Source organism: Bubalus bubalis, chromosome 9 (genome assembly GCF_019923935.1).
Source record: "Bubalus bubalis isolate 160015118507 breed Murrah chromosome 9, NDDB_SH_1, whole genome shotgun sequence".
In the NCBI taxonomy this organism is placed as follows: Eukaryota; Metazoa; Chordata; class Mammalia; order Artiodactyla; family Bovidae; genus Bubalus; species Bubalus bubalis.
Window position 1 is genome coordinate 60,887,767 of NC_059165.1, and position 27,385 is coordinate 60,915,151.

General features: G+C 38.9%; 1 protein-coding gene across 1 annotated transcript in view; it reads right to left on the reverse strand.

Annotated features, from left to right (window-relative positions):
* Nucleotides 1-27,385, reverse strand: part of CTNNA1 (catenin alpha 1) — a 179,110-nt gene that overhangs the window by 27,355 nt on the left and 124,370 nt on the right. The window contains exons 8-10 of the mRNA XM_006070838.4: nucleotides 21,682-21,762; nucleotides 20,339-20,491; nucleotides 7,464-7,556 (exon numbers count right to left, since the gene is read on the reverse strand). Of these exons, the coding sequence (XP_006070900.3) occupies nucleotides 7,464-7,556; nucleotides 20,339-20,491; nucleotides 21,682-21,762 (327 nt within the window). The remainder of the gene's footprint in view (nucleotides 1-7,463; nucleotides 7,557-20,338; nucleotides 20,492-21,681; nucleotides 21,763-27,385) is intronic.

Consider the following 27,385-nt stretch of genomic DNA (forward strand, 5'->3'; position numbering starts at 1 on the left):
ACGATATGACTAAAAGAATGTGTTTAATTATGCACTTACTGAACAAATAAATATTTCTTATGTTATAGAATAGTTAAGGTTCCATGCTTCCACTGCAGAGGGCACAGATCTGATCCCTGGTCAGGGACTAAGATCCCACATGCTGTGTACCAACCCTGGCCCCACCAAAAAAAAAGAAAATTCTCTGCTTACATTTGTATTTAAGTATACATGACAGATGAAGTATATAATGTCTGACAAATCAGTAAGGAGAACATTAAAATACTGGTATAAAATGGAGGTAAGACATGAACAGCCTACCTAAAGTGACCTAGTTAAGAAACAACAAGAGGGAAATATTTACTCTCACTTCTAAATTAATGTGAGTCACTATCCTTGCTCATTATATTTGCAAAGACCCACAAACTAGGCACTACCACCACATATCAATGGCAACTTTTTAAATGCTACTGTAGGCTAAGACCTCCAGTACAACACCGAACAGGACATTCTTGTCTGGTTCTGATCCTAGGGGTAAGTACGCAAGCATTTCATGATTGAGTACGATGCTATCATGCTGAGGAAATTTTCTTCTACTCCTAGTTTACAGTGTCTTTAATCAGGTCTGGATGTTAGATTCTGTCAAAGAGTTTTCCTGTTTCATTCCCACTATTCTGGCTACTTCTTCTGTGTCTCTTTTGCTGTCATCTTCTTCCACTAATGCCGGAGTTCCAAGACTTGATCCTATGCTGTTCTATACTTCTCCCACCTGTGAGCAATTTCTAGTTTCATGATTTTACATACCACCCATCTGCCAACTACTCCCACATCTCCATCCCAGACCACTCAATCTAGCCCCCAACTCATTTCCTAACCATTTCCTACCCAGCACTCTACTCAGATGCCTCAAAATAAACATGTCCAAAATAAAACTCATGATTTCCTGCTCCCAACCATGTTGAATGCATCTCACTTTAAAATACCTATCACTCAACTTCAAGAGGACTCACAGTGTTGGGGACAGCAAGAGAACTAGATTTCCTTAGTCCAATCAGTATCCTCCTCTCCTCCAGTCTGGACTCTAAAAGAGTAATCATTCCATATCTTCTCCTCAAACCTGTCACACTTCTGAGAGCATCATCACTCTCAGCTTATAGCTCTGCTTCCTATTTAAATGAAAGGATGAATACAATCAAAAGAGAATGTCTGTGAATCTTATCACTGCATCTACCCATTTACCTGCATTTATGCCACATGCTCTGTCTTACATCTTTTTAACTGTGAATGTTCCTATCTATGCTCCCATCTCAGACCAGTCTTGCCACTTATCCACAGGATCTCACTTCCTTTCCTCTACTGTAGGACAATATCCTAGTAATTCTCTCCGCTCTAGTCTTTATTATCTATATTTCCCTTCTACTGGATTATTTCCATCAGCTGAATGTTAAAAAAAGCTCCCAACTAAAAATAAAAAGTAAAAGTCACTCTCAACTCCATATGTACTACATGCTACCACGCCATGTCTCCATTATCCTTACATTTAATTTGAAAGAGCTATCAACTTGCTGTATTCAGTTCATCTCTTTTCTCTTGAATCCACTCTAGTGGAGCTCCTAAATTCCACCTAAACTTCTTTGTCCAAGATCATCTGTGATCTTTATATGTTGCTCAATCCAAGGATCAATTCTCAGGTCACATTCTATAACCATCTGACATGAATAATGACTCTTTCCTAGGAACATTTCCCCCACTTGTCTTCCCAGATAGAGTGAGCTTCTGGTGCTCTTCTGGTCAATAATACTTCCTGAATCTCCTTTGCTGGATACTGCTCACCTCCCCAAACTCTAAATATCAGGGAACCCCAGTTTTATTTCCCAGACCTTTTTATTCTGGGGTTATGCATTCCACTGGTGAACTTATCAAGCCTCATGTCTTTAAGCACCACGTGTGTGTTAAAGAATCCCACATTTATACATTTTGTCCAGACCTCTTCCCTAAGCTTGACTTTATTGCTTGCATGTCTAACAGGAACCACAAAATTAAATGATAGCTCCATCTTTCTGGTTACTAGGATCAAAACCTGGAATTTTTCCTGATTCTTCTCTCTCCTCACTTCACTAAACCTTCAGTAAATTCCACCTTCACAATATATTTGGACTCTATAACCAGTGCTTACCACTTCCACTGTACTCTTGCCTCTGTTTCGGTCTCCTATGCTGCTGTAACACATCATCACAAAACTAGTTGTGCTTAAAACAACACAAATGTGTTATCTTACAGCTCTGAAGGGCAGAAGTCTAAAGTGGGTCTTATAGAGCTAAAATCAAAGTGTTAGCAGAACGTTCATTGCAGAGGCTCTAGGGGAAAATCCAGTCCTGGTCTTTCCTAGCCTTTAGAGGTTACCCACTCGCCTTGGCTTGTGGCCACTTCACTCCAGCTCCTGCTTCCATGATCACATCTCCTCCTCTGATGCCACCACCACTGCTTTCCTCATATAAGGACCCTTGAGATTATATTAGGGACCTCCTGGATAATCTAGGTTAATTTAACCATTTTAAGATCCTTAGTTTATTTATCTCTGCCAAGTCCCTTCTGCCATACAAGGCAATATATTCACAGGTTTTACTAATTAGGATATTGGGGGTGGGGACAGCACATTATTCTGCTTACCACAGCTTCCTAAGGGGGTCTCTCTAACTTTCCTCACAGAAGTCAGAGAGACCTTGGTAAAATCAAAGTTAGATCATGTCAATTCTCTACTCAAAACCTGTCAATGGCTTCCCATGTGACTCAAAGCAAAAAAACCAAATGCTTTACCATGGCCATATAAAAGGCTCTATACCATTCACACTTCTGTTAGATATTTCACCCTTCTTCCTCAAATTCTATTTGCTGTTCCCTCTTCCTGGACTGCTCCCCCCTCAGACACTGTCCCTGGCTTGTTCTATCATCTCCTTTCTGGTCTTTGCTTCTACATCACTCTCTCAGTGAGGTCTTTATTGATCATCCCAATCACACGATTTAACATCCACACCAACACTGTGTATGTGTGTCTATGCTCAGTCCTGTCCGAGTCTCTGCGACCCCATGGACTGTAGCTCCTGCCAGGCTCCTCTGTCCATGGGCCTTCCCAAGCAAGAATATTGGAGTAGATTGTCATTTCCTACTCCAGGGGATCTTCTCCACCCTGGGATTGAACCCAATCCTTGTGTCTCCTGCACTGGCAGGCAGATTCTTTACCACTGAGCAATCTGAGAAGCTACACACCAACATTACAAGTTACATTAGAAGAGAAGGTCTCAAATCAATGATTTAAAAGCTTCTAACTTAAGAAACTAGAAAAAGGGGAAAATAAACCCAAAGCAAGTAGAAGGAAAAAAAATAGAGTAGCAATTGATAAAATACAAATTATCAAAAGTCAGTCAAGAATAAACAGCTAATGTTTAAACAAGTAATCTGAATATCATTATATCTATTAAATAAATAATTTCTTATTGTTTAAATAATAGTTTAAACAATTTAGTTTAAAATCTTTCCCATATAGAAAATTCCAGGCAAGACGGCTTCATTGATAAATTCTCCCCAAACATTTAAAGAACTAATACCAATTATATAGACTTTTCAAGAAAATGGAAGAGGGAAACCTCTTACGGTATGGAAAACAGACTTTACAACAAAATAAAACAACAGACCAGTATCAATATACAAGGCTTACAAGGAGACTAAGAGTGTTTCTGGGGCCCTGTTACCTGCAGACCTCCATGGGAGAGGGTTAAGGGAGGAAAGAGACACAGAAAATGCTGTGAGAAAACTTCTAGTCAGAAGCATCTCCTTTGAGCTCTTCTGTGCAACTGCTGTGTAAAAATGTTAAGAGAAAATCAGAAGCGGAATAACGTATGAATGAGAGCTTGATGCCACAGGCTTCCCTGGCTGGTATGCTTTAGCTCATTTAAGAGCTATATATTTTCTCATTAACTATTCAAACCAGGCCTGTCTGAGTTTATGCTTATTTGATAGGGACTGAACAACAACAAATGCTTATCAAGCCTGTTAGCCACAAAAATGATCAGAATTCCCATAGCACAATGGGAGAAGCAATAATATGAAAGATAAATCTAAGTACGCAGAAGAAAAAAAAAATAACATTTCTTCTTTCTCAATTCAGTTAGCGAGAAATCCACCCCTCCCCCCGCCAAAAAAGGGCCAAAAAATGTAGATAAAGCAGCAGCTTCAAAGACTTGATTCACCCTTGCTTAAATTTCCAAGAAAGGCCATGCATTAAACCCAGCCATATGAAATATTAAACTGCCAGATTTGTATTAACTTAAATATACAATGCTCATTCTTGCATAATGAACTATGAAAAATAAAATATTAAGTCAGATCATCTCCAAAATGCCATTCTCCGATTTTAAAGACTCAATTGTCAAAAACCTGCTGTTGGCAGGGTTTTTCCATTTTGTTTTCACCAGCATTGGATGAACTGAAAAATGAAAATCTTTTAAGCAGCTACCAAAGAATAAGACTTGAGCACAACCATGAGTGAGATGATGTGGGGAATCAGGTCCTTTTCCAGAACAGTTTTTTTTTTTCCCCCTGATAAGAGCATGTGAGACTGGTGCTATCTGCTCAGATGGAGGTAGGTCCCTGTTCTGGAGAACAGAGTGAGATAATGCAGACACAAAGCAGAAGGCAATGCAGAGAGTGCTGACCTACTTTCTTCCCTACTCATGACAACAGTAAATCACCAAAAAATGGGGTGCTTTTCTCCCCCAAGCAACAAAATAAATCTACCTTCAGGTTACTTCGTCTGAACTCAACTTTAATACCACAAACATTTGGAGTTAAAATCGCTTAACTTCTAAAAAGTTAGCACTTTAGAACAGAATTTCCCATTTCCAAAAGTGAACGGAAACATGGGGAAGAAAGGTTTCTACAGGTTCCATCTGTCATCTCTCCCCTCCAGAAAGGAACAATAAGGTCTAGGAGCCAACTCCACACTGTAGGTGGGGGTCACAAAAAAGCCCCCAACAGAGGGGCCAGGGCTGCCTGAATGCAGCAGTGTGGGTACGAAACATAAAAAGAGACTGGAAAAACCCAACACACAGTCTATACTGTGGACGGATGCTGACAGTAGCCTCAAAGAAACATACACTTTAATACTGTCTACATGCTACAGCATATTAAACATCGTGTTAAACTACTGGTGAATTAACTAACTAGTTTATTCAAGTTGATTAGTTTGCCTAGGGTTTATCAAACAAGCCAGTGAGGCCTCACATTACTGCCCATACCAGGCTGAAGAGAGGGACAGCCATTAGCCACCTTAAAGGAGAGGTCCTTCGAGTATGAAACACATGGGCCAGGGTAGGTGAGATGCAGCTTCTAGAAATTTGTTTTATCCTCCTCAAAGAAATTCAAAATTTTAGTTACCAATCCTTTAAAATTGGGACTTACCAAAAAATCTGGATTGTTGACTTCTCTTTACAAATAATGAAAGAATCTAGCAATAATGGGCTGGAATGGAGTCACAGTTACCTCATTTAGAAATGGCACCTGCTATCCAGTTTGTCATTACCATGCCCTCAATGTCTGCTGTATTTGTTGTCATTGAATCTGTCCAGCCCTATTTGCAAGCCAGGGTAGGATGGAGCCTAGAAAGGAATCTGGGAGAACAATCACACCAAGTAACACCTTTTTATCGAGGACATATACCCAATGGCAACTAATGGCACTCCAGTACTCTTGCCTGACAAATTCCATGGATGAAGGAACCTGGTAGGGTACAGTCCATGGGGTCGCAAAGAGTCGGACATGACTGAGTGAATTCACTTTCTTTTCTTTCTATACCTAATCCTAGGAATCATCCGGGTATTGTCCTGGGGTCTGCTCTAGTAGGAGAAATGAACTACAGAAGAGAGGGAGAAAGGTTGCCTCAGAAAGCACCTAGAGCCTGGGCAACAAGCCCCAGCCAAACGTGACTTATGCACACCAGCACTCCCATTAGAATCTACTAGACTCTCTTTTTCAAGGCTTTAATATCATTTATATAAATACTCTTAGTAGGTGTGATCAGCGTATGTTACCATCTGTTTCAGCCGATATGTGAAAGCATTGTCGCTTTTCAAGCATTTCAAAATCAAATGGAGAACCAAAGGCATTAAAAATAAAGCACTGATAGGGTAATAAGGCAAGCCTGAGAAAAGAATGCCAAATCTTTAAAACCTGCTCTAAATTTATTTCATACAACTTGTTCATCCATGAACTTTCTGGACGTGATTACATTTACTGTGCTTATTATCTGTACAGCTACTGACTGGCCAGTAACAGACTTAATGACTGGGTTAAAGCTGAAGAAACATTGATCAGAACATGTGGATCCACAGCTGACCCAACACACTAACACCCAGAGGAAGCAACTTTCATTTGCAAACTAACCCACATGGTTGAGAATGAGAACAAAGGCTCTAATTAACCTGCGTACCAGTCAGGATCCCAGATTAATCACCAGTCTTTACTTATTTTGGTCAGGAATCATGCATATGAAAGAGCCAAAGTAATGGTTACGGTGTATCTTAAAGCTGGTGGCAGGCATAACACAGAAACTTCATTCCTGTGATCTCTTATACTCCAGTTCCCTTGGTTTATTCCTCTTTATTTGTGGTCAATGTCATCTGGCAGGACATTTAGAAAGAGGTTTAGGGTATGCCCATGACCATTCTCTGCCTCAGAAACTGGAGAAGCAACCTCTTCACCAAAACAGCACTGACACTACTCAGAAACCCCTATGAGGGGCACGGAGTATCAAGCCACACAAACAGGATCAGCACACTTCACAGGAGAGAGCAGCTCATCTAACATTTAACAAAACAAGCATTCTTCTGCATGCTTCAGAGTCTTTCTAAAGCCCCAGATGCTTAACCTAGCCTAATCACCAGCCTTACAATATGCCATTAGAAATGGAGAAAAGTTCTCAAGTTTTACCAGTAGCAGGCTGAAATACGTTATTAATATCTGTATCATAAGGGTACTTCAGGACACAGCAGATTAAGGCTTCCAGTTCTTGAATCTCATGCCCTCTAACAAGATCCAAACACTGGGCATAAAGATGGAGTGTGGGTGGGCAGCAGTTATCCTTTCAGGCTCATGGGGTAACAATCCTGATGCCAGGACTACCACATGTTGCAGGTGGCCCTCCCTTAGAAAGGCCCTTAGCAATGGCCACTGCCTGCCCTCCATTTGCCAGCAGTGAAAAAGGCTATACATTTCAAATGAAGGGCAAGGAGACAGTAACACATGACGCCTTAAGGAAATATCACTGGAAGTTAAATATACATTTCTCTACATGGACTGTGGATCAGTATTTTGTCCTCAAGGCTTCTATCTAAGATCCTAAAAATGAAACTAATAAAATAAAATTCATTTCCACTTTAATAACCCAAATCCAATTGGTGATAGCTTAAACACTGCTGGTTGTACTTTACCTGAGGACAGAGGGCTTCTAGCTGGCTTGCAGACATTCGAACAAGCTTTACACCTTCTTCATTGTTTGAGATGGAACAGGCCAAGTTAGCCACCTAGAAGAAAAGATAAAAAAGGTCTTTGAAGATTTTTCTCTTTTGACTGCAAAGGAAAACAAATGTACATCTATCCCATCCCTGACCTTTAGAGAACAAATGAAAAAAGCACCAAAGGTAGGTTTTATTTCTCACAGACTGATTACCTGCTTATGAGGACAAATTTTTTAGCTCTGTGCTAAGGAAATTAAACAGACTCCTAACACATGTCACATTGTTGGTGGCAGAACCCTGAAAGATCCTAGGGCTTATAACTCACCAGATGTACATGGGCTCTAACCTGCCTGAACAGTAACCTCAGAACAAGGGTCTGCTGGTGTGGGCAGTGATGTGAGGAAAGCTAAGGAACTGAGGCACTAAAGAATCACTGGTACCCTCAACTACAATAAAAATGTATTTTGCAGCTATTCCTGAAGGAAGGAAATCGAAATTCTAAGTTGCTATTCTCATTTGACAGGTGAATGGATACTTAAAAGTCAAGATGAGTTTTATTTGAACGCAAGGCTATTTTTCAAATAAAAAAGAATAGCATTAACACATTGAGATGGAGGTAAGGCCATCCTCATAAGAAATGGGAAAAGAAACAGAGATGATATCCCATAGATAAGAATAAAACTGTCCTTCAACTGGTTTCTTCAAAGCACTGACAGCTGGACTCTTTCCTGAATGATGCTACTTCATTTGAACTAAAATCTTTACCTTCCCATCCAACTGCCTCAATGACACTGCTCGTGTAGCCAGAGACAATCTTTCCAAGTTGTGTCATATTTCTTCTGCTGAAGCTCTGGCTGTGCTGAGAATGTTGCTCTGTAGTGGCTGCTAGTGCCGTGACCACTTATCCATGTTTCTAAATAAACAGGTTTGCCAATTCTGTTAGCAATACCAAGGACCAACTGAATACATGGTGCTAAGAGATACCTTCTCCCCAGTTGCAAACTGAGTAATGAATGATAGACACGTAGGTAGTTGAGTATCAGAAGCACACTCTGAAAACTTAAAATGCCAGAGTAAACAAGGGCAATTGCAATAATCTTTGATTTTCACTGCTTCACCCAAGTTAAACACATAAAGACACAAGAAAAATTATATACCATTACTGTTGTTTGCAGTGTTACAGTTAGGGATTATCAGCTTTCTGTAAGACTGCTAACTATCATAACTAGAATCCTGCAACGCTTAATCATAAGGAGAAACAAAAGAACATGCAATTTAAACACAAAAATGTATGGAAAAAGAAAATTAAGTCAGATTTTAATGTGTAGGGGCCTTCAAAATCACATACAGAAGTAACATTTACACTCCCTGAAGGTTCCAACTCCACTTTCCAGTGTCAACTGGACCTGAGCAAAGAGGCACTTCTATTCATGATGACAACCTATAGAGCTGATTGTTGATTTCTATTTCTTTGCTTTAAAGTGCTGCAAAATATGACATAAAACGTTTACAAACATTATTCCTCAAATATACATTTTATGGTGCTCTACTGAAGGAGAAAGCTTTAATTAGAAGTGTTTATGAAACCATAGCTTCTATTGCTTCACTGCCTTAAGAAAGCATTTTGAAACCAAATAAGAAAGCATTTTGAAACCAAATATAAAATTGGAGGCTGATGACTGAATTAGCAATTTGGGACTAACAAAGACACCTGGTCCCGCCCCATGCCCAACATTTTAATTTTAGGAGGCCAGTCAAATGTTAGATTCAGGAAGGTCTGTCACTGTTTCTGCCTTCAACTCTCTGGCCACCACACAATTTCATATTCTCCCAATTTTATAAATCTGTAAAACTCAGAAAAAAATATTTAAGTTAAGAAACAAATTGAATTCTGTACACCATCATTCCTGTTTTCCGACACAAATCCTAACAAAACAAAAGTTATGGAAGACTTATTCTTTATTTTAAGACATTAAAGTGTTTCTGATGTACTGTTGAAGCAGTAATGTTCTACAAGAGTACACCGCCTGTTTCAGGAGGCTACCCCACCTGCCCTGGGAGGAGGAAGCGGGCGCCTGTCACTGACAGTCTTCTCCAGATGAATAAGCTTCAATTCACCCTCCAGGGACAGGGCTACTCACTTCTTACCATGACAAATGTGCAAATGCAACATTTCAACCACAGCTCTCTTAGAAGCTAAATTCATATACTAGTGCCAGGCTTGACTGCCATGAAAGCTGGGTATAAGGGAAGGGGCTTCCTAAATAATCTCTTTGTGGGGCTCTAGAAATTTGGATAGCAGCTAACTAGACTGAAGAAGTTTCTAAAATCTGAATTAAAAACACTCAAAGCAGCTGACTTCCATAGAGAACCTAACAGAGCTGAGACTTTGGAGAGTGATGAGTCTCTAATTTGCTCTGGGAATAAATTGTCTTATCTTTGCAACCACAGTAACTTCATGTATTAATAATTTAAATGTCTTTGATTCCCACTAATCTAAGAGGTAGGCTAAGATTGACACTATGACTCCCACCTTTGAAATTGTGACGCTGCTTCTGCACCACCTCTGCCTATTCCATTTAAGTGTGGACCTTGTAGACAAGCACAACATTTCATAAAACATTCAACTACCCCAAAAAACAGCCCTGGGCTTTTGCTGGGTTTAGTAATAATCTGTGCTGTGTGGAAAAAAACTGTCACAGCCAGGCTGTGTAAAATCAACAAATATGACATCTGTACATGACAGAAAAGACAACTTTTCAGACATTGAGGAAAGCTCCAGAACTTCTTTATTAAATAAAAGTTATTAAGCAAAGTTATAAGGCAGAAAAACTATGTAATTATGACAAATTTTCCTGTTATACATGTGTTGGTGACTTTAAATAAATTTAAAATTAAAGTAAAAAAATAAATAAATAAATAAAATAAAATAAAATAAAATTAAAGTCAAACACAAGTTGCTTCCCACTGCCCCTTAAACTGGAACCTTTACAGGAAGAAAAGAAGAGATTTCTTTTTGTTCTTAGTAATAAATTAATGACCTACTCTCATAGTAGTCTATACCTGTTGTGGAGGTGAAACAAGTAAGAAGAACTGTGAAACCGGAAGCTTTTAAGTCTAAGTAATGACCCCACAACCTGAGTAGCAAGCCATAAAGTTGAAGCTCAAAACCTCTATCACTTGCTACATGGTTTTAGGTCAAGCTACCACCTGAGATTTCTTTAAAAATGGTTAAGCGATCTGTACTCTCAAAAAAAACCCAAAGTAATAATAAAATCAACTTTTCTAAACTTGTCATATAGGAAGAGAGAAGTTCCAATTGCACATCACATAAATATCAGAACCACACAAGACATTTTTAACAATCATTTCCAAACCCATAGAAGAAATGATGATGGAACAGAGATTAAGCTTCTAACTTTCCAATTTCCAGGAAAGGGTCTTCTGACAGTCTTATTAGGAGGAATAAGATAGCTTACCCAAAAGTGAAGCACACATGGGTGACAGAAAAGTTCCAAACTGGACTATGATGATGACTGTAGAGTTACGTAAATTTAGTAAAAACAATTGAATTGTACACTTAAAATGGGTGAATTTTATGGTCTGTAAATTATACCTCAATCATGTATTAGTATCTACAAGCAACTGGCAGAAGTAAATATCAATGGAAATTTTTGGTGATGGAAGGTAATCTAAACCCAGGCATCAAAGAACTCCCACATGTGAATACCAGAAATGTGAACCCACCAAACTCAGCTGGTAAGGAATCCGCCTGCAATGAGGGACACCTGGGTTCAATCCCTGGGTTGGGAAGATCCCCTGGAGAAGGGAAACACTACCCACTGCCGTATTCTCGTCTGGAGAATTCCACAGACTGTATAGTCCACGGAGTGGGAAAGTCAGACACGACTGAACAATTTTTACTTTCACTTTCATACAAGGAAATAGGGATCTTGGGCAAAAGTAAGCAAAAGAACTGTGTAATCAGATCCATGACTGCAAATAATCAAATGATCAAAAGTGGAGTATTAAAAAATGTTTTTTTACATTAACGGAAATAACAAAGCATACAAAATATAGAAAAGAAAAAACACACTCAAAAATAACTAGGCAGATTTGAGAAGGATCAAAATAGAATTTCAAGAGAAAAGTAATAGTGACTACCATTTCTAGAAATTTAAAATAATACTGACAAGAAACTGCTGAAAAGAGAATTATTCATCTGGAAGGTCAAACTGAAGAAATTATTCAGGAAAACTAAGACATTTTCATGACACGGAATCCATAAATTAAGAGACATGCAAGATAAATTGAGACCGTCTACTATTCAACTTTGAGGATTTCGGGAGGGAATACAGGGAGAATGGGGAAGAGGCCATACTCAAAGAGGTAGGTGAGGATAAAACAATTTTTAGATTTGGGAAGACAGATTTCTAAGCAGAGTAAATAAAAAAGAAATCTACACTCTGATACACTGAAGTAAAGCTTTAGAACAAAGCCAAGATGATTTTAAAAACAGCCAGAAAGTAAAAACAAATTATCTACAAAAAAAGCTCAGTGAGACTTCCTGTTGCTTTCTGAACAGCAACAATGGAAGCCAGAGAAAGGGTAATATCATCATCAAATCCCTGAAGAGGATAGTGGGGCGGAAATCCTCCTACGATTATATGTCCAATAAACTACTGTATTTTTTCAAGAATTAAGGCAAAATAAAAAATTAAGACAAAACAAAACCAAAAACAATCTCAGAGCACTTATTCCAGGCAGATCTTTCCTGCCTCAACTAAAGGCGTTTCATACAAAGATGCTTCAGGGAAAAGGAAACAATCCCATAAGGTTTAATGTCCAAGAAGAAATGAGAAGCCATGAAAATAGGGTATCAAGTAAAATTTATGCAAAGTTGAAATAAGTTATTAAAGAAACACCAATGGTGTCTAACTCATGGGGCTAAAAATTAGAGAAATGAAATACTGTACAAGAATATTTAAGTTAGAGAATAACTAAAGTTAAAGCATTCTGAGATTCTCATATTGTTTCAGAAGGAGAAAAAGATACTCACTAACCTCAACCTCTGAGTTAAACATACATGCTTAAAAATATCTGGAGTTGCTACTAGTAAACAGAGTGTATGATTTCCAAACAAGAAGAGGGCGTGAAAAAATAGGAAGAAGTGGGAGGACTCAACCAATCCAAAAGAGAAAAATAGAGTCAGAAATAGAAGAGGGATTGAAAGCAGTGAGTTAAAAGGAAAGAGAGAATAAAAACGCAGTAGTAAGAATGAATCCACATGTCATGCCACACTTCAGTGAACAAAACTCCGTAATAAACAACAACAACAAAAAACCCTGCTAACCTGAGTAACAATAACTAAACTTATGCTATTTACAGGACACATTTAAAGCACAAAGAAACAGAAGGGTTGAACATTATTTTAAAAAAGAAAGCAAGCTACACTGGCGTGATCGGGAGAAAGCACTGGACTCACAGCCCCTTAGTTCCTCTAATATTTTCATAGGGAGGCTGAAGGACAAGTGCTGGGTTAGCCCCTCAAAAAATAACAGATGTTTGGACTCAACTTGGCGTCAACTGAATGTTATGACCTTGCCTTTTTAGAGAGAATGTACAAGGGGGGGAAAAAATGCATGGTATCTGCCACTACATTTATTACTAAAATACTGAGGGCCCTATCTATTAACTCATTCACTGTCCCTTATGTGAAAGTGCCACATTAGGAATTTTTTTTACGTTTTTACAATAGGCTTATTTCCCATGAAAAAGCGGGTATACTTCCTCCATTCTAAAGACAAAAACTAGACAACCAATTGTGTTTCTTCCTTTCCTCCATGCTACCAGGAAGTGCAATGCCACAATGAAACACAAGCATGGCAATTATAGTTTAGATGAGAAGTGTATTACTTCTCATCTGCATCATGATTTTCAACATCTGCCTTATCTTATGTTTTTGTTCAAAATGAGCCATACCAAATCAAATTTTAAGAAAAGGCAGGATATAAATATAAGGATCTCCGGTAACAGGATTAGAACTTGAATTTACTAAAACATCATAAACTATTTTAGACAGTTTTGTTATCTGATACTTTTAAAAAGCTTTTTTTTTTCATGTATAGATAACCACTCAGATGAAACTGTCATCATTTCCATTTACGTGTTACTATATGGACCACTTGAACAAGTTCCCTATTTCTGTCTAACCTCCTGAATAATCAGTCAGTAAAGCTAAGAATGGTGCCTGCCTAAACACTAGTCCATCAACTCTACTGGTGAGGCAACAGGATTACACTCTTTTCTGAAGCAGAGCGATTCCTTAATCATTCCTACCAAGGCCCTAAGAGAAAAGATTCTCAATGCTTCTTAAGAACAAAATGCAACCATCACCTTCACCTGACCATCCCAAAATTTGAGTAGGTGGTTAAATTCAGCCAAAAAAGCTTGTTTTGGGTTAAGGTGTTAAAATAGTACATTCAAGACACCTTTGTCTTACACACCCCATTTATCTGAAATTGGACACCCTTGAAAATTTGAGAAAATTAAGCTCAATATGCTTAGGAAGTTATTCCTAATTTAAAGGTCAGCATTCTCCCCCAAGAATACTTCACTGCTTTCATGCAAACATCCTACAGTACTAGAAAATTGAAGCTTCATTTGATTTGCTGTTTGCAAGAATTTCAGCCTACAGTATTGTACTGAGATACTGAGAAAATATCCAAGATGTCACAGGTAGATAGTATAAGGTCATTGTTTAATTCAAATGCTCCTTACAGAGGCTTCTTCAAGGTCACTTTCCTGCGTATTATCAGCACACCACAGAATAAAAATTATAATGCAGATCACTCAATTTGCAGTTAAAATACACATTTCAAGCCAATAAAGCCATACCCTATGAAGTCCCAGAAAATGGGAAATACTTGGACCTGGGATGGGGGGGACTGGGGGAGTGGCATAGCAAATAATGATAATCCAGCTCAAAATTGTACCAATTATATTTACTTTTTGGTTCTTAATTCACAAGACAAAGAATAAAATACTATCTTATTGTAGCAAGTTCATTATAATAAGAGGCCTGTTTTAATACAATGTCTGGGACTGAGGGGAAAGGGATACTAAATGATAGTTTTTATAGGCAAGATTTCATGAATTATATTTTTCCTATTTCACTCTCAATTTGTGAAACTGAAAAAGGACCCAGAAGACAGCAAAATTAAAAGAGGAAAACTGATTCCTCTTTAGTTATTAAGCTGCTCACAAAGGAGGTAGGCAAAGAATGAGGCAATTAAAAAGGACATGTGGATATTGCACTAATGACAAAAAGGTTAATATTTCTGACAGAAAACAAATTTTTCACCTCAATACACTAAATTGACAAGCAACATAAAGAAATCATTAATTTGATATGGGAGAAAATCAGGTAGAAAAGGTGTTACTGTTATTATGAAGCATAGCCATGCCCTTTCATAAACAGATGAAAGACAAGCCCTCAGTGCTATGTTCCAGAACAGAAGAAAACGGTGGCGAGAAGGGTCACCAGCTCATTAATACTGACCCTTAGCTCCTGCTCCCCTACTCACTGGCCTTGAGACGCACAACCTCTATGTGCCCTTCACATAAGAAAAGGAACTCAATACCATGTGTGGAGCTAACAGATCCCACTGACAACTGTAGTGAGGTGTCAGAGGTCTTAGTCAGACCCTGAGAAAATAAGACAGTCACACAGCAAACACTGTTATTTGCTTTTTCCAGTAAAATCACAAAGTCATTTAATAAGGATCTGGTAGGCAGCAGGCACCACACAACCTTCCAAATACTATGCCCACACAGAGGGGCTGGAGAAATTCACTTCTGCTCCTAAAATCTTAAGAGTCAGTATGTGATTTTTATTCTTCAAACTAATCTCATATTTTCAAAATGTGGTGTACAGAGAAGGTACCATAAAAGGTTCCCATTTCTCAGTGAATGCTATCCCTAATACTACTCAGAAACCATGAATACATTCAAAGCAACTTTACATGACATCCAAAATTAAGGCATAACCTTTTTACATTATTTTATTGGGGGGACAAAAATTAAGGAATTTGTAACTGATTGAGCAGTAAACTATATACAAAGAATTGTACAAACAACACAATGATTTCTAGTGGCAATGTGAAAGGTTCTATCCTATGCCTTGTCTCAGACAGTATTTTATAAACATCAGATTGGATAAAAGGAGAAAAGATATGCTTACTTTTTAAAAAAGAAAGAAATGACTAGTTTGGAAGGTGTTGTCAATAATATTAACAGTGAAGCCAGCAACAGTCCTGACAGATAGAACACTAGACTGAATCTAAGAAGTTTATTCTGGATGAGTGTCAAAATAGAGAGACTCCAAAAAAACCCAACTGCCCCCACAATGACCAGAACTGAGAAGATGCACCTGAGCAGCCGTACCTCTGAAGGCAAACCCTGGAGCTGGCTGACCGTGAGGTCACTGCCCAATGGCAGCTTTGGCAGTCCGACTCCGTCTATCCACCCACCCATGGAGCAAGTGTTTGACAAGGGCTGGCACTTTAGTAGAGAGCATTCAGAGAAGAGGCAGAATGAAGAGAGCCTCTCAAAGGCCTGAGGAAATCATCCAGACTAGTGCTGTCCAACAGAAATACAATGTGAGCCACATTAAGAGGTGAGATTAGAAAAAATACTTAAACTCAAGATAATACATTTCAACATGTAATCAATTAAAAAGTTAATGATATCTGTTAAGTATATTCTTTTTCCATATCATATCTTTGAAATCAGGTATATATTTTACATTTATAGCTCCTCTCAATTCACTTGTGCGCAGCAATAAAAAGATGGACAGGAGTAGTTCCAGAGAAGACGACTGTGGCCCCCCCCATTCCTACAACCAGAGAATCCACCAGTGGAATGTGATGCTCTGGAAAAAGGGAGTCTCCCACTGCTGAAGGAGTCTAAGAAAGGTTAAGTGTCAATGCATGGGTATTAAACAGAATGGGATTTACACACCAGAGGGACAATCAATACTTCTATGAGAAAGGACCTCTTACTTCACAGAGAAGAGATGGACTCAATCAGAAAACTAGGCTCCATAAGGGCAAACCTCCAGCGAAAAGTAGAACAATGCAAGGAACACCAGATAAGACAAGCGGTAAATCACTGGGTAATTGGCCACAAATAGGATCAACATAAAGCTGCAGCACACAAATCTGCCCTGTCTCACTTATCCTGTGTGGTGTTTATGGCTGGGTAGCAAGCTAACTGAAAACCATATACTCCATGTACCTTCAAGATGGGGAGTTGTTGTGTGTCTACACACACACACACACACACACAGTGTAGTCTTTGCACTGGATTACTTCTGAATTCTTAGGAGATTTGAGGACTGTCTTTGCTACTCATCACTTATGCTAACGAGGTAACTCGAGGTGAGCCACTACATGTTAGACTAATGAGACAACTCACGAAGAGGAGGCCAATGTCAACCATGTGATTAGAGAACTGAGGCTTTCAGGAAAAACCTAGATCTAGGGGAGAAAGGGATTCTATCAATCACACCTACGTAATGAAATTTCAATAAAATCTTTGGACACTGAAACTCAGTGGAGCTTCCAGGCTGAATCATCGATGTGCCAGGAGGGTGATCCATTGAGAGAAAACAGGAAACACTGTCTCTGAGACTTTCCCATACTTCACCCTCTGTGTCTCTCCATTTGGATGGTCCTGATTTGCATCCTTTACACTAAAATGGGAGTCATAAGGAGAACACTCTCCTGGGTTTTACGAGCTGTTTTATCAAATTATTGAACCTGAAGTGGGCCAAAGGAATCCTCCAAATTTGTAGCTGGCTGATCCGAAGATTGGGTGGACTGGGGACCCCCAAACTTGCAGCTGGCATTTGTAATGAGGGCAGTCTTGTGAACAGAGAGTGAGTTGGTCATGGGAATCCTCAAATTTATACACAGTTGGGTCTGAAGTACAGATGGGATAGGGACCCCCTAATTTGCAGCTGGCATCTACAATGAGCTCAATCTTACTGGGCTTTATGCCCTCTACCTGTGGAGTCTATCCTAACTCCAAGTAGTTAGTGGCAGAACTGTATTATTTTAGAACAAAAGAGTCTGGCAGAATTCTCAGTGGCTGCAGAATCTGAGCCCTTCCTTTCCTGCCAGAGGCCTATCAACACCAGCCCTTCCCAACTTTCACTTAGCACTCTCACTTCCTCCAAACCCTCAGGAAAAAAACAGCAAATAGCCCTAAAACCAAAGCTGGCTGCAGACGTTTATTCCACTCAAGACGGGAAATTAATAGAAAGAAAGGAAGATGGCAGGAGATTAACAAAATAATCACAATGGAGTATTTTACCTTTGCTTAAAACAAGTCTCTCTCTAATTCAGTGTTTCATTACAATACAAAAGTACTAGTGTGGGGAGGAGAAGGCCTGTCATTGAAGAATCAAGTTACTCTTTGAATCAGGAATATGAGGCTTCTATAACAAACACTAAAAATTCATTTTGTTTTTATGCACACATGCAATTATTTATCTTAGTACCTCTATTACCATGGAGTAATTTAAATGTTTGCAGAATGGTACTATAAGGCCTTTGGTTTCTTCTTCTGCTTCTAAGTCGCTTCAGTCATGTCCGACTCTGTGCGACCCCAGACAGCAGCTCACGAGGCTCCCCCGTCCCTGGGATTCTCCAGGCAAGAACACTGGAGTGGGTTGCCATTTCCTTCTCCAATGCATGAAAGTGAAAAGTGACAGTGAAGTCGCTCGGTCGTGTCCGACCCTTGGCGACCCCATGGACTGCAGCCTACCAGGCTCCTCTGTCCAAGGGATTTTCCAGGCAAGAGTACTGGAGTGGGGTGTCATTACCTTAGGCCACGCGTCGTTTAATATACATATATTATGTGTGGGGGATGGTAGGGGTGGAGGTCACTGAGAGGGGAGAGAGGTGAGAAACAAGTCAGAAGTGAGCTGTGACAGGGAATATCCAACTCTGAACACTACTGGGTGCCTGGTTAGTTCAGAATGAAATAAAAAGTATGAGCACTGACAGAGTTCCTAGAGCAAGGTCTGCAAAGCCACTAGGCCCACCTAGTGCTTCTTCCTGGGCACAGGCTGTCTACTACACCAGTGAGCCCAAGTGGCACAGCCTTCAGTGTAAGAGGGATTTAAGTTACTTAACTTCCCTAAGTCTCAGTTTCCTTACCTGAGAAATGAGGAATGTACACTGTATTTGCATATATTGCATCCATACATGGTACACAGTAGGTGCTCAGCAAGTGTCAGTTCTGCTGGATGGAGAGGATAAGGATTGTACAGCAAGTCCTTAAAAAGTGACCTTCCTCCAGCTGAAGAACAGACCAGGACTGCCCTGAAGGTTCAGCCTGCCACACCCTTTCAGATGCCCTTTCCCATGCCACTCCAGTAGCCTTTTACCCCAGGCTGTGGGCTGGCAGCATCCTTGCTTCCTATCTCACAGGCACACTTTCTGAGATGCAGGCTACTTACGGGAGGCTGGCTTCCTGAAGACAATCTTTGTATATTTAGAGGTTATACCTCATGCAGTCATACAACTATTGTGAAAAGATTATGCTTAATGGAGACACAAACTGCAAGCCTTTGGACCAAATGCCACAATCATTAACTTGAATAGAAGACTGACCTACATATTTTGTACATAATTAATTCAGTTAAGGATAATGCTCAATGTTCAAAGAAAACTAGATGTAAAATTATTAACATGTTTAATGTAATAACTGATGCTTTCCTTAGACTATTTTACAGTATTAACCTGGCCTAATATCACTATAAATCCAAGTGTACAAGAAACACATTTTACATAAAAGGCTCATTTTCTGTTGTTACATAATGACCAACTTACCAAATGGTCTATAGAATATCTCTTCCAAATATTAGGTGTTTTACATTTGGGCTACAAAATTAAATAACTTGCCATATACTTACTATGTGTCAAACTTTTGAAATATAGTAATAATGAATCAATTAAACAGTAATATAATTTCAGTAATCAAAAGGTAGGAGCAAGCCTAACTTATCTGGAAATTAAATAGCGACTTACTCTTTCTTCTTGTCACCTTAACAAACCAACACTAACATACAGATTTCTACTATTCAAACATATCTAATTAATAGCATGTTAGGGCTGTTTCTTTCTTTAGGGCCAGGAGGTGGCGGCTGTGTCGCATGGCTTGTGGGGCCTTAGTTCCCAACTAGGGATTGAACCTGTGCCGTTGGCAGTGAAGTGTAAAGTGTTAACCACTGGAAGGCCAGGAAGTTCCCAATTTCTTTAGTTTTAAAAAAGCGTGATGGAGAGGAGGCTGTTCTCATGCAAAGGGTTAAGCACTTGACACACATCATCTCTTAAATCTCAAAATAATACCTAGATAGGCATCATTAGTATATTCTCATTTTATGGAAAAGAAATGGAGTTCATAGGGATTCAGTAACTTGCCAAGATGCAAGCCCAGGCAGTATGACTTCTAAACTCCAGCTTCTAGCCACTATTTTCTCCAGTGTCTTCTGAGATTAAGCATGTCATGATCTATCTGTATCTGCATTAACACTAAGTGGAAATGTTAAGATTCCAGGAATAGGGACTATTTTTATTTAATCAGGTACATAATTAACATAAACTTAGCAAAATGGTAGTTTGGGATAGATATTTAAGTAATTATGAAAAATATTTTTGTCTTACACATATTGTAAATAACATGAGTCCCTAAATTCTTTAGCTGATTCAATAATATGATTAAAAATCACCACACTCCACCAAGTTACCCATAGTTAACAAAACGGCTAACACACTTACCTCAATTAATTTGTTGGCATGTTCACGGAAAACTTGGGCATATTCTTTAACTTCTTTCTCATTTCCATTCTTCGCAGCCTCAATCAATACTAAAAGTGGAACGTTGGTTTCCAGAAATGAATCTGAAACATGGTCCATGACAGCTTTGCGGAGCTAATAATTAAATTGTAAAAATTTGATTTTGTTTCTACCAAAAAGCTAGACTGCTTTCTTCTCTTGCACTTTTAAATCTAATGGAAATTCATGACAGTTTGGCTGCACTTATATGAGAACCCCTCATGTAAGCCATGCAGTTATATAATCTGCAACACAGGAAACACAATTGCGGAGATAACAGCTTATACTACAGTTAAAGCATTTCAGCAACAGAATCTCAGTTTTCAAAATAAAACCCTTTTTTCTTGGGAATTACAAAACTAAAGCTTCTATCTTAAAGGAGTAAAAAAAAAAAAAAAAAAAAAAAAAAAAAAAAAAAAACTAAACAGAAATGACCTCTAGGTTGAATTAGCACATAGCCTTGGAATATAATTGGCCTAATTGGCTAAATAAAAATGAGAAGGGAGAGGGTGTTAGCACTTTCTGAACAGGGTTAGCACACTATGAACCTTAAAACTGAAAAGTTATCTTTATAACCATGTGTGATATTACTTTACCAAAAGGATGATGGGTAGCTACATTCCATCTTTAATTCTGCTATATACCAGACATGAACAATAAAGTATTTCTCCACTAAGTATGGAAATTGTTTGTATTACAACAATTACAACTTCTTTTTAAGTCTTAATGTTGCTTTACGAAGTCAATCCTATCTTTTTTTTAAAGATTAATACTCAATTTGCTCCCAAAATGTTAATGAGATTCTTTAACATTAAATGAAAAGAAAGATGTCTATACTTACAAACTCAGAAAATTCAGAGCCCCAAATAACTATATTCAGCATATCTGTACTAGAAACACATCTTCACCAAGAATCAAAATCAGAAAGCGGCAAGTCAAATACATAATTTCAATTTCTATCTCTACTGTTTGTAAGTTAACATCACAAGATCCTTCAGGGTATTTTCTGAGGTCCCCAAGTCATTTTAAGTTGATTTTCTTACCTGAGCATCATTTTTATAGCATAATTTATTCAGTCCATTCCAGTAGGACTGTATTACTCCAGGTCCCCAGGAGATTTTTAGTAGCCATTTAACAGAAGCTTATTAGCAACAAAACAGTCAAATTTCCGGTGAAAAGTCATCCTTTAATTCAAGAAAGCATATGGGTCCAGTATTTGTTGGAATTTTAACCAAAATAACAAAACCAAGAACTTGGGAAAGCAATCAGCACTTCTCTCAGCTTACCTGCCTACGCAGGTCCCTGGTCTTCTTGGTCATTTTATCTATTGCAGAATTGAGTGCATCACTTCTTTCTTTACGTCCAGCCTGGAAAACAAGGAAAGAGGTGCACATTGCAGTAATTTATAAGAAAATTTAATGGCAGTCAATAACTAAGTTCAAATCAACACTGAAAAATCAATTTTTTAAGCCCCAAGTTGGGATATACATTGGGGTGAGGAGAGCACCATGTGGCTTTGTTCATAAAACCCTAATTTTAACCCAACTCTTAGGCTCCATATTATTTCATGATGGAAACTGAGGGAGTTTTGCCAAAACAAGAGAAGCCAAAAGGCAAGACTTTTGCTTAAAGTTCTGCTAGAAAAATTAAATGTATATTTTAATTCAAGGTTCAGCATACAATTTCACTAATGAACCAGTTCTCCTTGAATTGCAGGCAAGAAAAGGTAATATCTGATTTTGATGAACTCTTAAGATATAAGGAATGTCAAAATGTGAAAGATGGCACCTGGCACTAAAACAATGTGAAACAATAAGTTTTAAAACAAAGATGTATCATAATGGATAGGAGTTAATAATGTATTTTATGCAGCTCAAATAAAAAAGTGCTTTATAAGACTACTTCAGTTAATACTATATATCATATAGGCCAAATAAGAATGCTTTGTAAGATTACGCAAAAAGTCTAGGCTAAGCTTAATGCAACTGCATTGCATAGAAAAGAACATATCGGCCACTCTGAGAGAGTATAATGCTATATAAATCAGCATTTCTTAAGAGGGCAGGGGGCTGAGTGGACATTTGCTTGGGGAACATTCTAAGCAGAATCAAAATTGATGGTAATTGAAAGAAAAGGGACAAAGGTAGTCATCCCAAGTAGAGCTGGCTAGCCATGTGCTTAGAAATACCTTGTAAGACATCAGGTTAAACTATGAAATATATTAAAAGCTTTTCCTTACAAAGTGCCCAGTCAACAAATGTGGTTCATTCTGTAAAGCATGTAGTAATTACAGAAGAGATACAAATGGACAAAGGAACTTAACCCAGTGTTCCTCTAGCCATGGGTGCCCTCAAGGTATTCTGATATACATATACCATCTACCTAAGTCAGTATAGCAGATGAAGAGCCAAGAAGATGTAGTTATACACTTTCTGAGTGCCTTTTAACATTTGTTATTCAATTTCTCCCTTATCCCCCATCTGTTGAATGTGGACAATGATACTTGTCCCTCTGCCTCCATCTCTGGACTATTAGGAAAAAAGAGAAGGAATATTTAGGGATATAGGTTATGCAGCAAAAGAGAGGAGGAGACAAAACATTAAAAGTTGAAATACAACCAATACATTGATATGGTCCCTATCAAATCTAGTCAGGGTCACATTCCAAATCTTTTCTCGACCTGTACTGTCAATAAAATTAAGTAATTCACTAATATTAATGGGTTTAAGAAAAAAAATCTCAACAAAAACTGAGGAAGTATGAGAATTTCTTCTACCTTTAGGAATGAACTGTGATTTATTCATGGGCATCAGTGAGAAAAGAACTTGACAAGCATAATTAGTTACTGACAACCTCAAAGATCAAAATACAAGATCTAAGGCAAAGGTGGCTAAAGTTAAAAACAAAAAAAAAAACCAAAAAAAACTGACCTCATAATTAATGCTTAAATCAGGAAAATCTCAGCACATTTCATAGAAACCCAAGCATTCATTCAGAAGTAAACCTAGTACAATCTGTCATATCTAGCTATGTGTGTGTGTGTGTGGGGGGGGGGGGGGGGGGGGGGGGGTTTCCTAACAGATCATTTATTTCAGAAAACATGTTATCTGAAACTCAAAGGTTGAGTTCAACGACCTCATGAGCACCTAATTACTTGCAACCACTGAATGCCAGAAATGTCCTCAATTTGGGGAGAAGGATTTACTTAGAAAGTTATATAAAAGCAAATTCTTAATCTTGACTTTTGAGGGAATTACATTCACACAGCAAAATTCACTTTAAGATGCAACACACAACATGAATCTGTTAATCCTTTGTCATACTATCCTAAAAATTAATTTGTCTTTCTTGTTACTTTAGGAAATAGAGGCTTATGCCTCATTAATGGGGGGGGGGGGGGGGGGGGGGGGGGCGCGCGCGCGCGCCACAGTTCAGAAGCAGTTATTTACTGACGTTTTTAGGTTATACTAAATAGATCATCTTTTAAATCAAAGCATCCTTTTAAAAAGAAAAAAACAAAGAACCAGTCCAAACAGCAAGTTTATAGTTACAATCATTTATAATAGAGGTGAGTACACACACTTACAAACTTAAGCTTGACGAAAGCAGAAAGCTTGCTGACCTGTAAAATAACATCTTCTCTTTGAGATTAAAGCTGTTATGATCTTTTGTTTCTAGCTTTGGCTAGACCAAAGTTAAGTTGCCCAATGAATTTAAGTAAATTCTTGGCTCCCACCTAACTGAGAAACTATTCTACCAAGTAGAGAGACCACCTAGGCTCACTCAGTTTTGATATGTATGCCCCTGCTAAGCAGTGACAAAGGCATTCTAAGAAAAACATAAGGCATGTTTGGGTTTCAACATAAATCTCCTCCTCAACAAGTAAATATCAGATGAGACAAAGGTTATTAGCTGTGACTGCCTCTAAGCAACTAGGTTTTGGTTGAGACAGTAAAAGGGCTTTCAAAACCCATTTTCAAGAGAAGCATGAGGAAGCCACTTCACCTTCCTCCTGCTTCTATTTATTTAGATATTCTTTAGTGAGTACTCTGCATCCACGGGAGCAGGCAGGACTAGCAGTAATTCTTTCTCAGAAGGTTTCTAATCTGAGATAAAATAATTCAGAGCAACTCCTAATTCAGCAAGACCCTGTATTGTGCTGGGCCTGACAGGACTTCTGAATGACATTAACAGTGGTCAGAGCAGTACATAAAAGTCATACAGGAAGTTACATTTAAGTTTGGCATTGACCTTTTTTTAAAGTATTAAGAACTTTAAAAGAACTTTTTTTAAAGTATTAAGAACTAGAATTTTCTGGAGGATTTTACCCATTTTGGTGGTGACTTCTGAGCGAACAAACTTTTTTCTCTTCCAAAAAACTGTCTCCTGCCTCAGAAACAATAAGCATTCTCTTAAAACAAATCTACAACTCTCAACCATTCAAGGTGAGACTGAAAGAGGAAACAGAACAGGCTCTATCTTGAAAGCAGAACTCCATCTTGGGCCGGACTGTGGACTTTGAGCTATATGCCCAGTATCTACAGAAAGACAAACCAATTGGAAAACCAGGCCCCAGGAAGGAAGATCCCCAGGGCTCTCCATCGCCTAAAAGAATACCTTAATTATATGTGTAACCGAATAGAATCATACATTCTATTATGCTTATTGGGGTATGACCACAAGCCTATTGATAATTGTCTACTGTTAACCACCTAGGCTTAAGGCATGAATCATGGGTTAACTTTGATTGTATCTTTCTTTTTCCTTTGTTCAGACTAGTTTCAGGGAACCGTATACACTTGGGGTATATAGTAAGTAAGTGTTAGTCGCTCAGTTGTGCCCAACTCTTTGTGACCCCGTGGACTGCAGCCACCAGGCTCCTCTGTCCCTAAGATTTTTCAGGCAAGGATGCTGGAGTGGGTTGCCATTTCCTTCTCCAGGGGATCTTCCCGACCCAGAGATCGAACCCAGGTCTTCTGAATTGCAGGCAGATTCCTTACCGACTGAGCTACAAGGCAAGTGCCTGCGGTATATAAGGTTTTCACAAAGACTGGTCGGGGTCCTTGGCTAGGAGGAGACTCTGCCTTGGGCCCGCCGGTGTAATAAACTGAACTCCACTATCTGCATTGTCCTTCTGAGAGAGTTTGTTTCCCGGAATGCATGGCTACAATACCAGGTGTCAGCACTGTGTCCGGCACATAGGTCCACCAATTCCTTGCCCATACCCTACCATCTGTCCATTCCGTAACTTCATTCTAACTCTTCCCAGTTGGAAAGGGATGGAATATGTCCCTTGCACTGCAGGTGGCATCTCAAGGCACATTATTCCCTAGACGCCATGTGATAAAGGTTCCCAGGTGAACGCCCAAAAAGTAACAGCACAAAATAAACACAGTGCTTCCAGGGAAAAACACAAAGTGAAGACTTCCACAATACTTCCAGGGTGAAAAGTACACTAATTTGAAGATTCTGCATGATCCATTCGGGGCTCTTCTATGAGAGGGTTCCTTCTAATTCTGCACACTCAACCTGCCAGAGCCGAGCCACTCCCATCACTTCACTGCCTCTGGTCACTCAAGATATGATCCATCCACACACATTTAAATTCTTCAGACATGCCAAGGTCTCGATCACCTACCTGGAATACTCTTCCCATCCGTCTTCTAACTCCTACCCATCCTTTAGATGAGGTATCACATTTCCTTGTATAAGTTCCCCGTGGCCACCTCCAACCCTAAGTTTCATTTAGGTGTCCCTCTGGGGTGCTTCCACGGCACCTCATGTTTCCCCTCATAGCCATTCTCAAATCATACCCTGGGACACCTGTTAACATGAACAAGATGAGAAACCAGTGACCAAAGACGTGCTTAAAAGTCATAGGACTTAGTGTGTCATCTACATGGCATATTATCAGTTCCTGCTTTCCTGTTATCAGTGAAAATATAAGGCTTTTCAAAAACAACCTCAAATATTGTCTACCAAATACTTTCTATATTTAATCTAGAGTAAGGCTGGAAGAGAATAGCAGCGGAGGATAAAATCTAATTTAAGGACTATTTAAAAGGGAACATTTAAGAACTATTTAAAAGGAAATAGGACGTTCCGATTAATTTAATAGGAAGGTCTAGTTCAATACAATGCCTCCATCAGCCATTAGAAAATTAAAATTTAAACTAAGAACCATGACATTTCATAAGATTCAAGTCAGAATGGGCATCTGAAGCCTCTTTCCCCCAATGACAATGAGAGAGAGAAAAGAACAGAGCAGCATTGTTACCTGCAGGTACAAAAGGGGAAAATGAGGCCTGTCATCCACTATACTGCCATCAGGTAAAGCTGGGGATAAGGAACTTTAGAAAGAAGTGTTACCAAGATGCTGCTGGAAGACTTCAGAGAAGAACAGGGGACCTGATATTAAAGAAATTCTTAAGAAAAATATTTTGAAAACCCAGGGAGACTTGAGTTCAGTCAGTATCCTCACACATGCTAAGCTGTTTCAGTCATTCCAACTCTTTGTAACCCTATGGACCATAGACTGGCAGGCTCCTTTGTCCATGGGATTCTCCAGGCAAGAATACTGGAGTGGGTTGCCATGCCCTCCTCCAGGGAACCTTCCTCACCCAGGGATTGAGCCTGAGTCTCTTATGTCTCCTGCATTGGCAAGCAGGTTCTTTACCACTAGCACCATCTGGGAAACCCTATACCTTCCTAAGTAGGACTAAAAAGTTTGCTGTGGGATGGGCAACACATTATCATACAATATACATTTGGTAGATAACAGAAACAGCAATTTGACCCTTCTTGTTTTACCTCGCCTACACATGGCTGACGGGCTTTGTATCAACTCAATGTGACAAGAGTTGAGGCAAAGATTAAGTAACTTAATATTAGAATATAATGGTCAAATAGACCAGCTTTCCCAAATTTCTTTCAAAGATATCCTCTCCCTCCTTACAGTTGCAAAAGACAAGTTTCTGGTTTACCTAATGT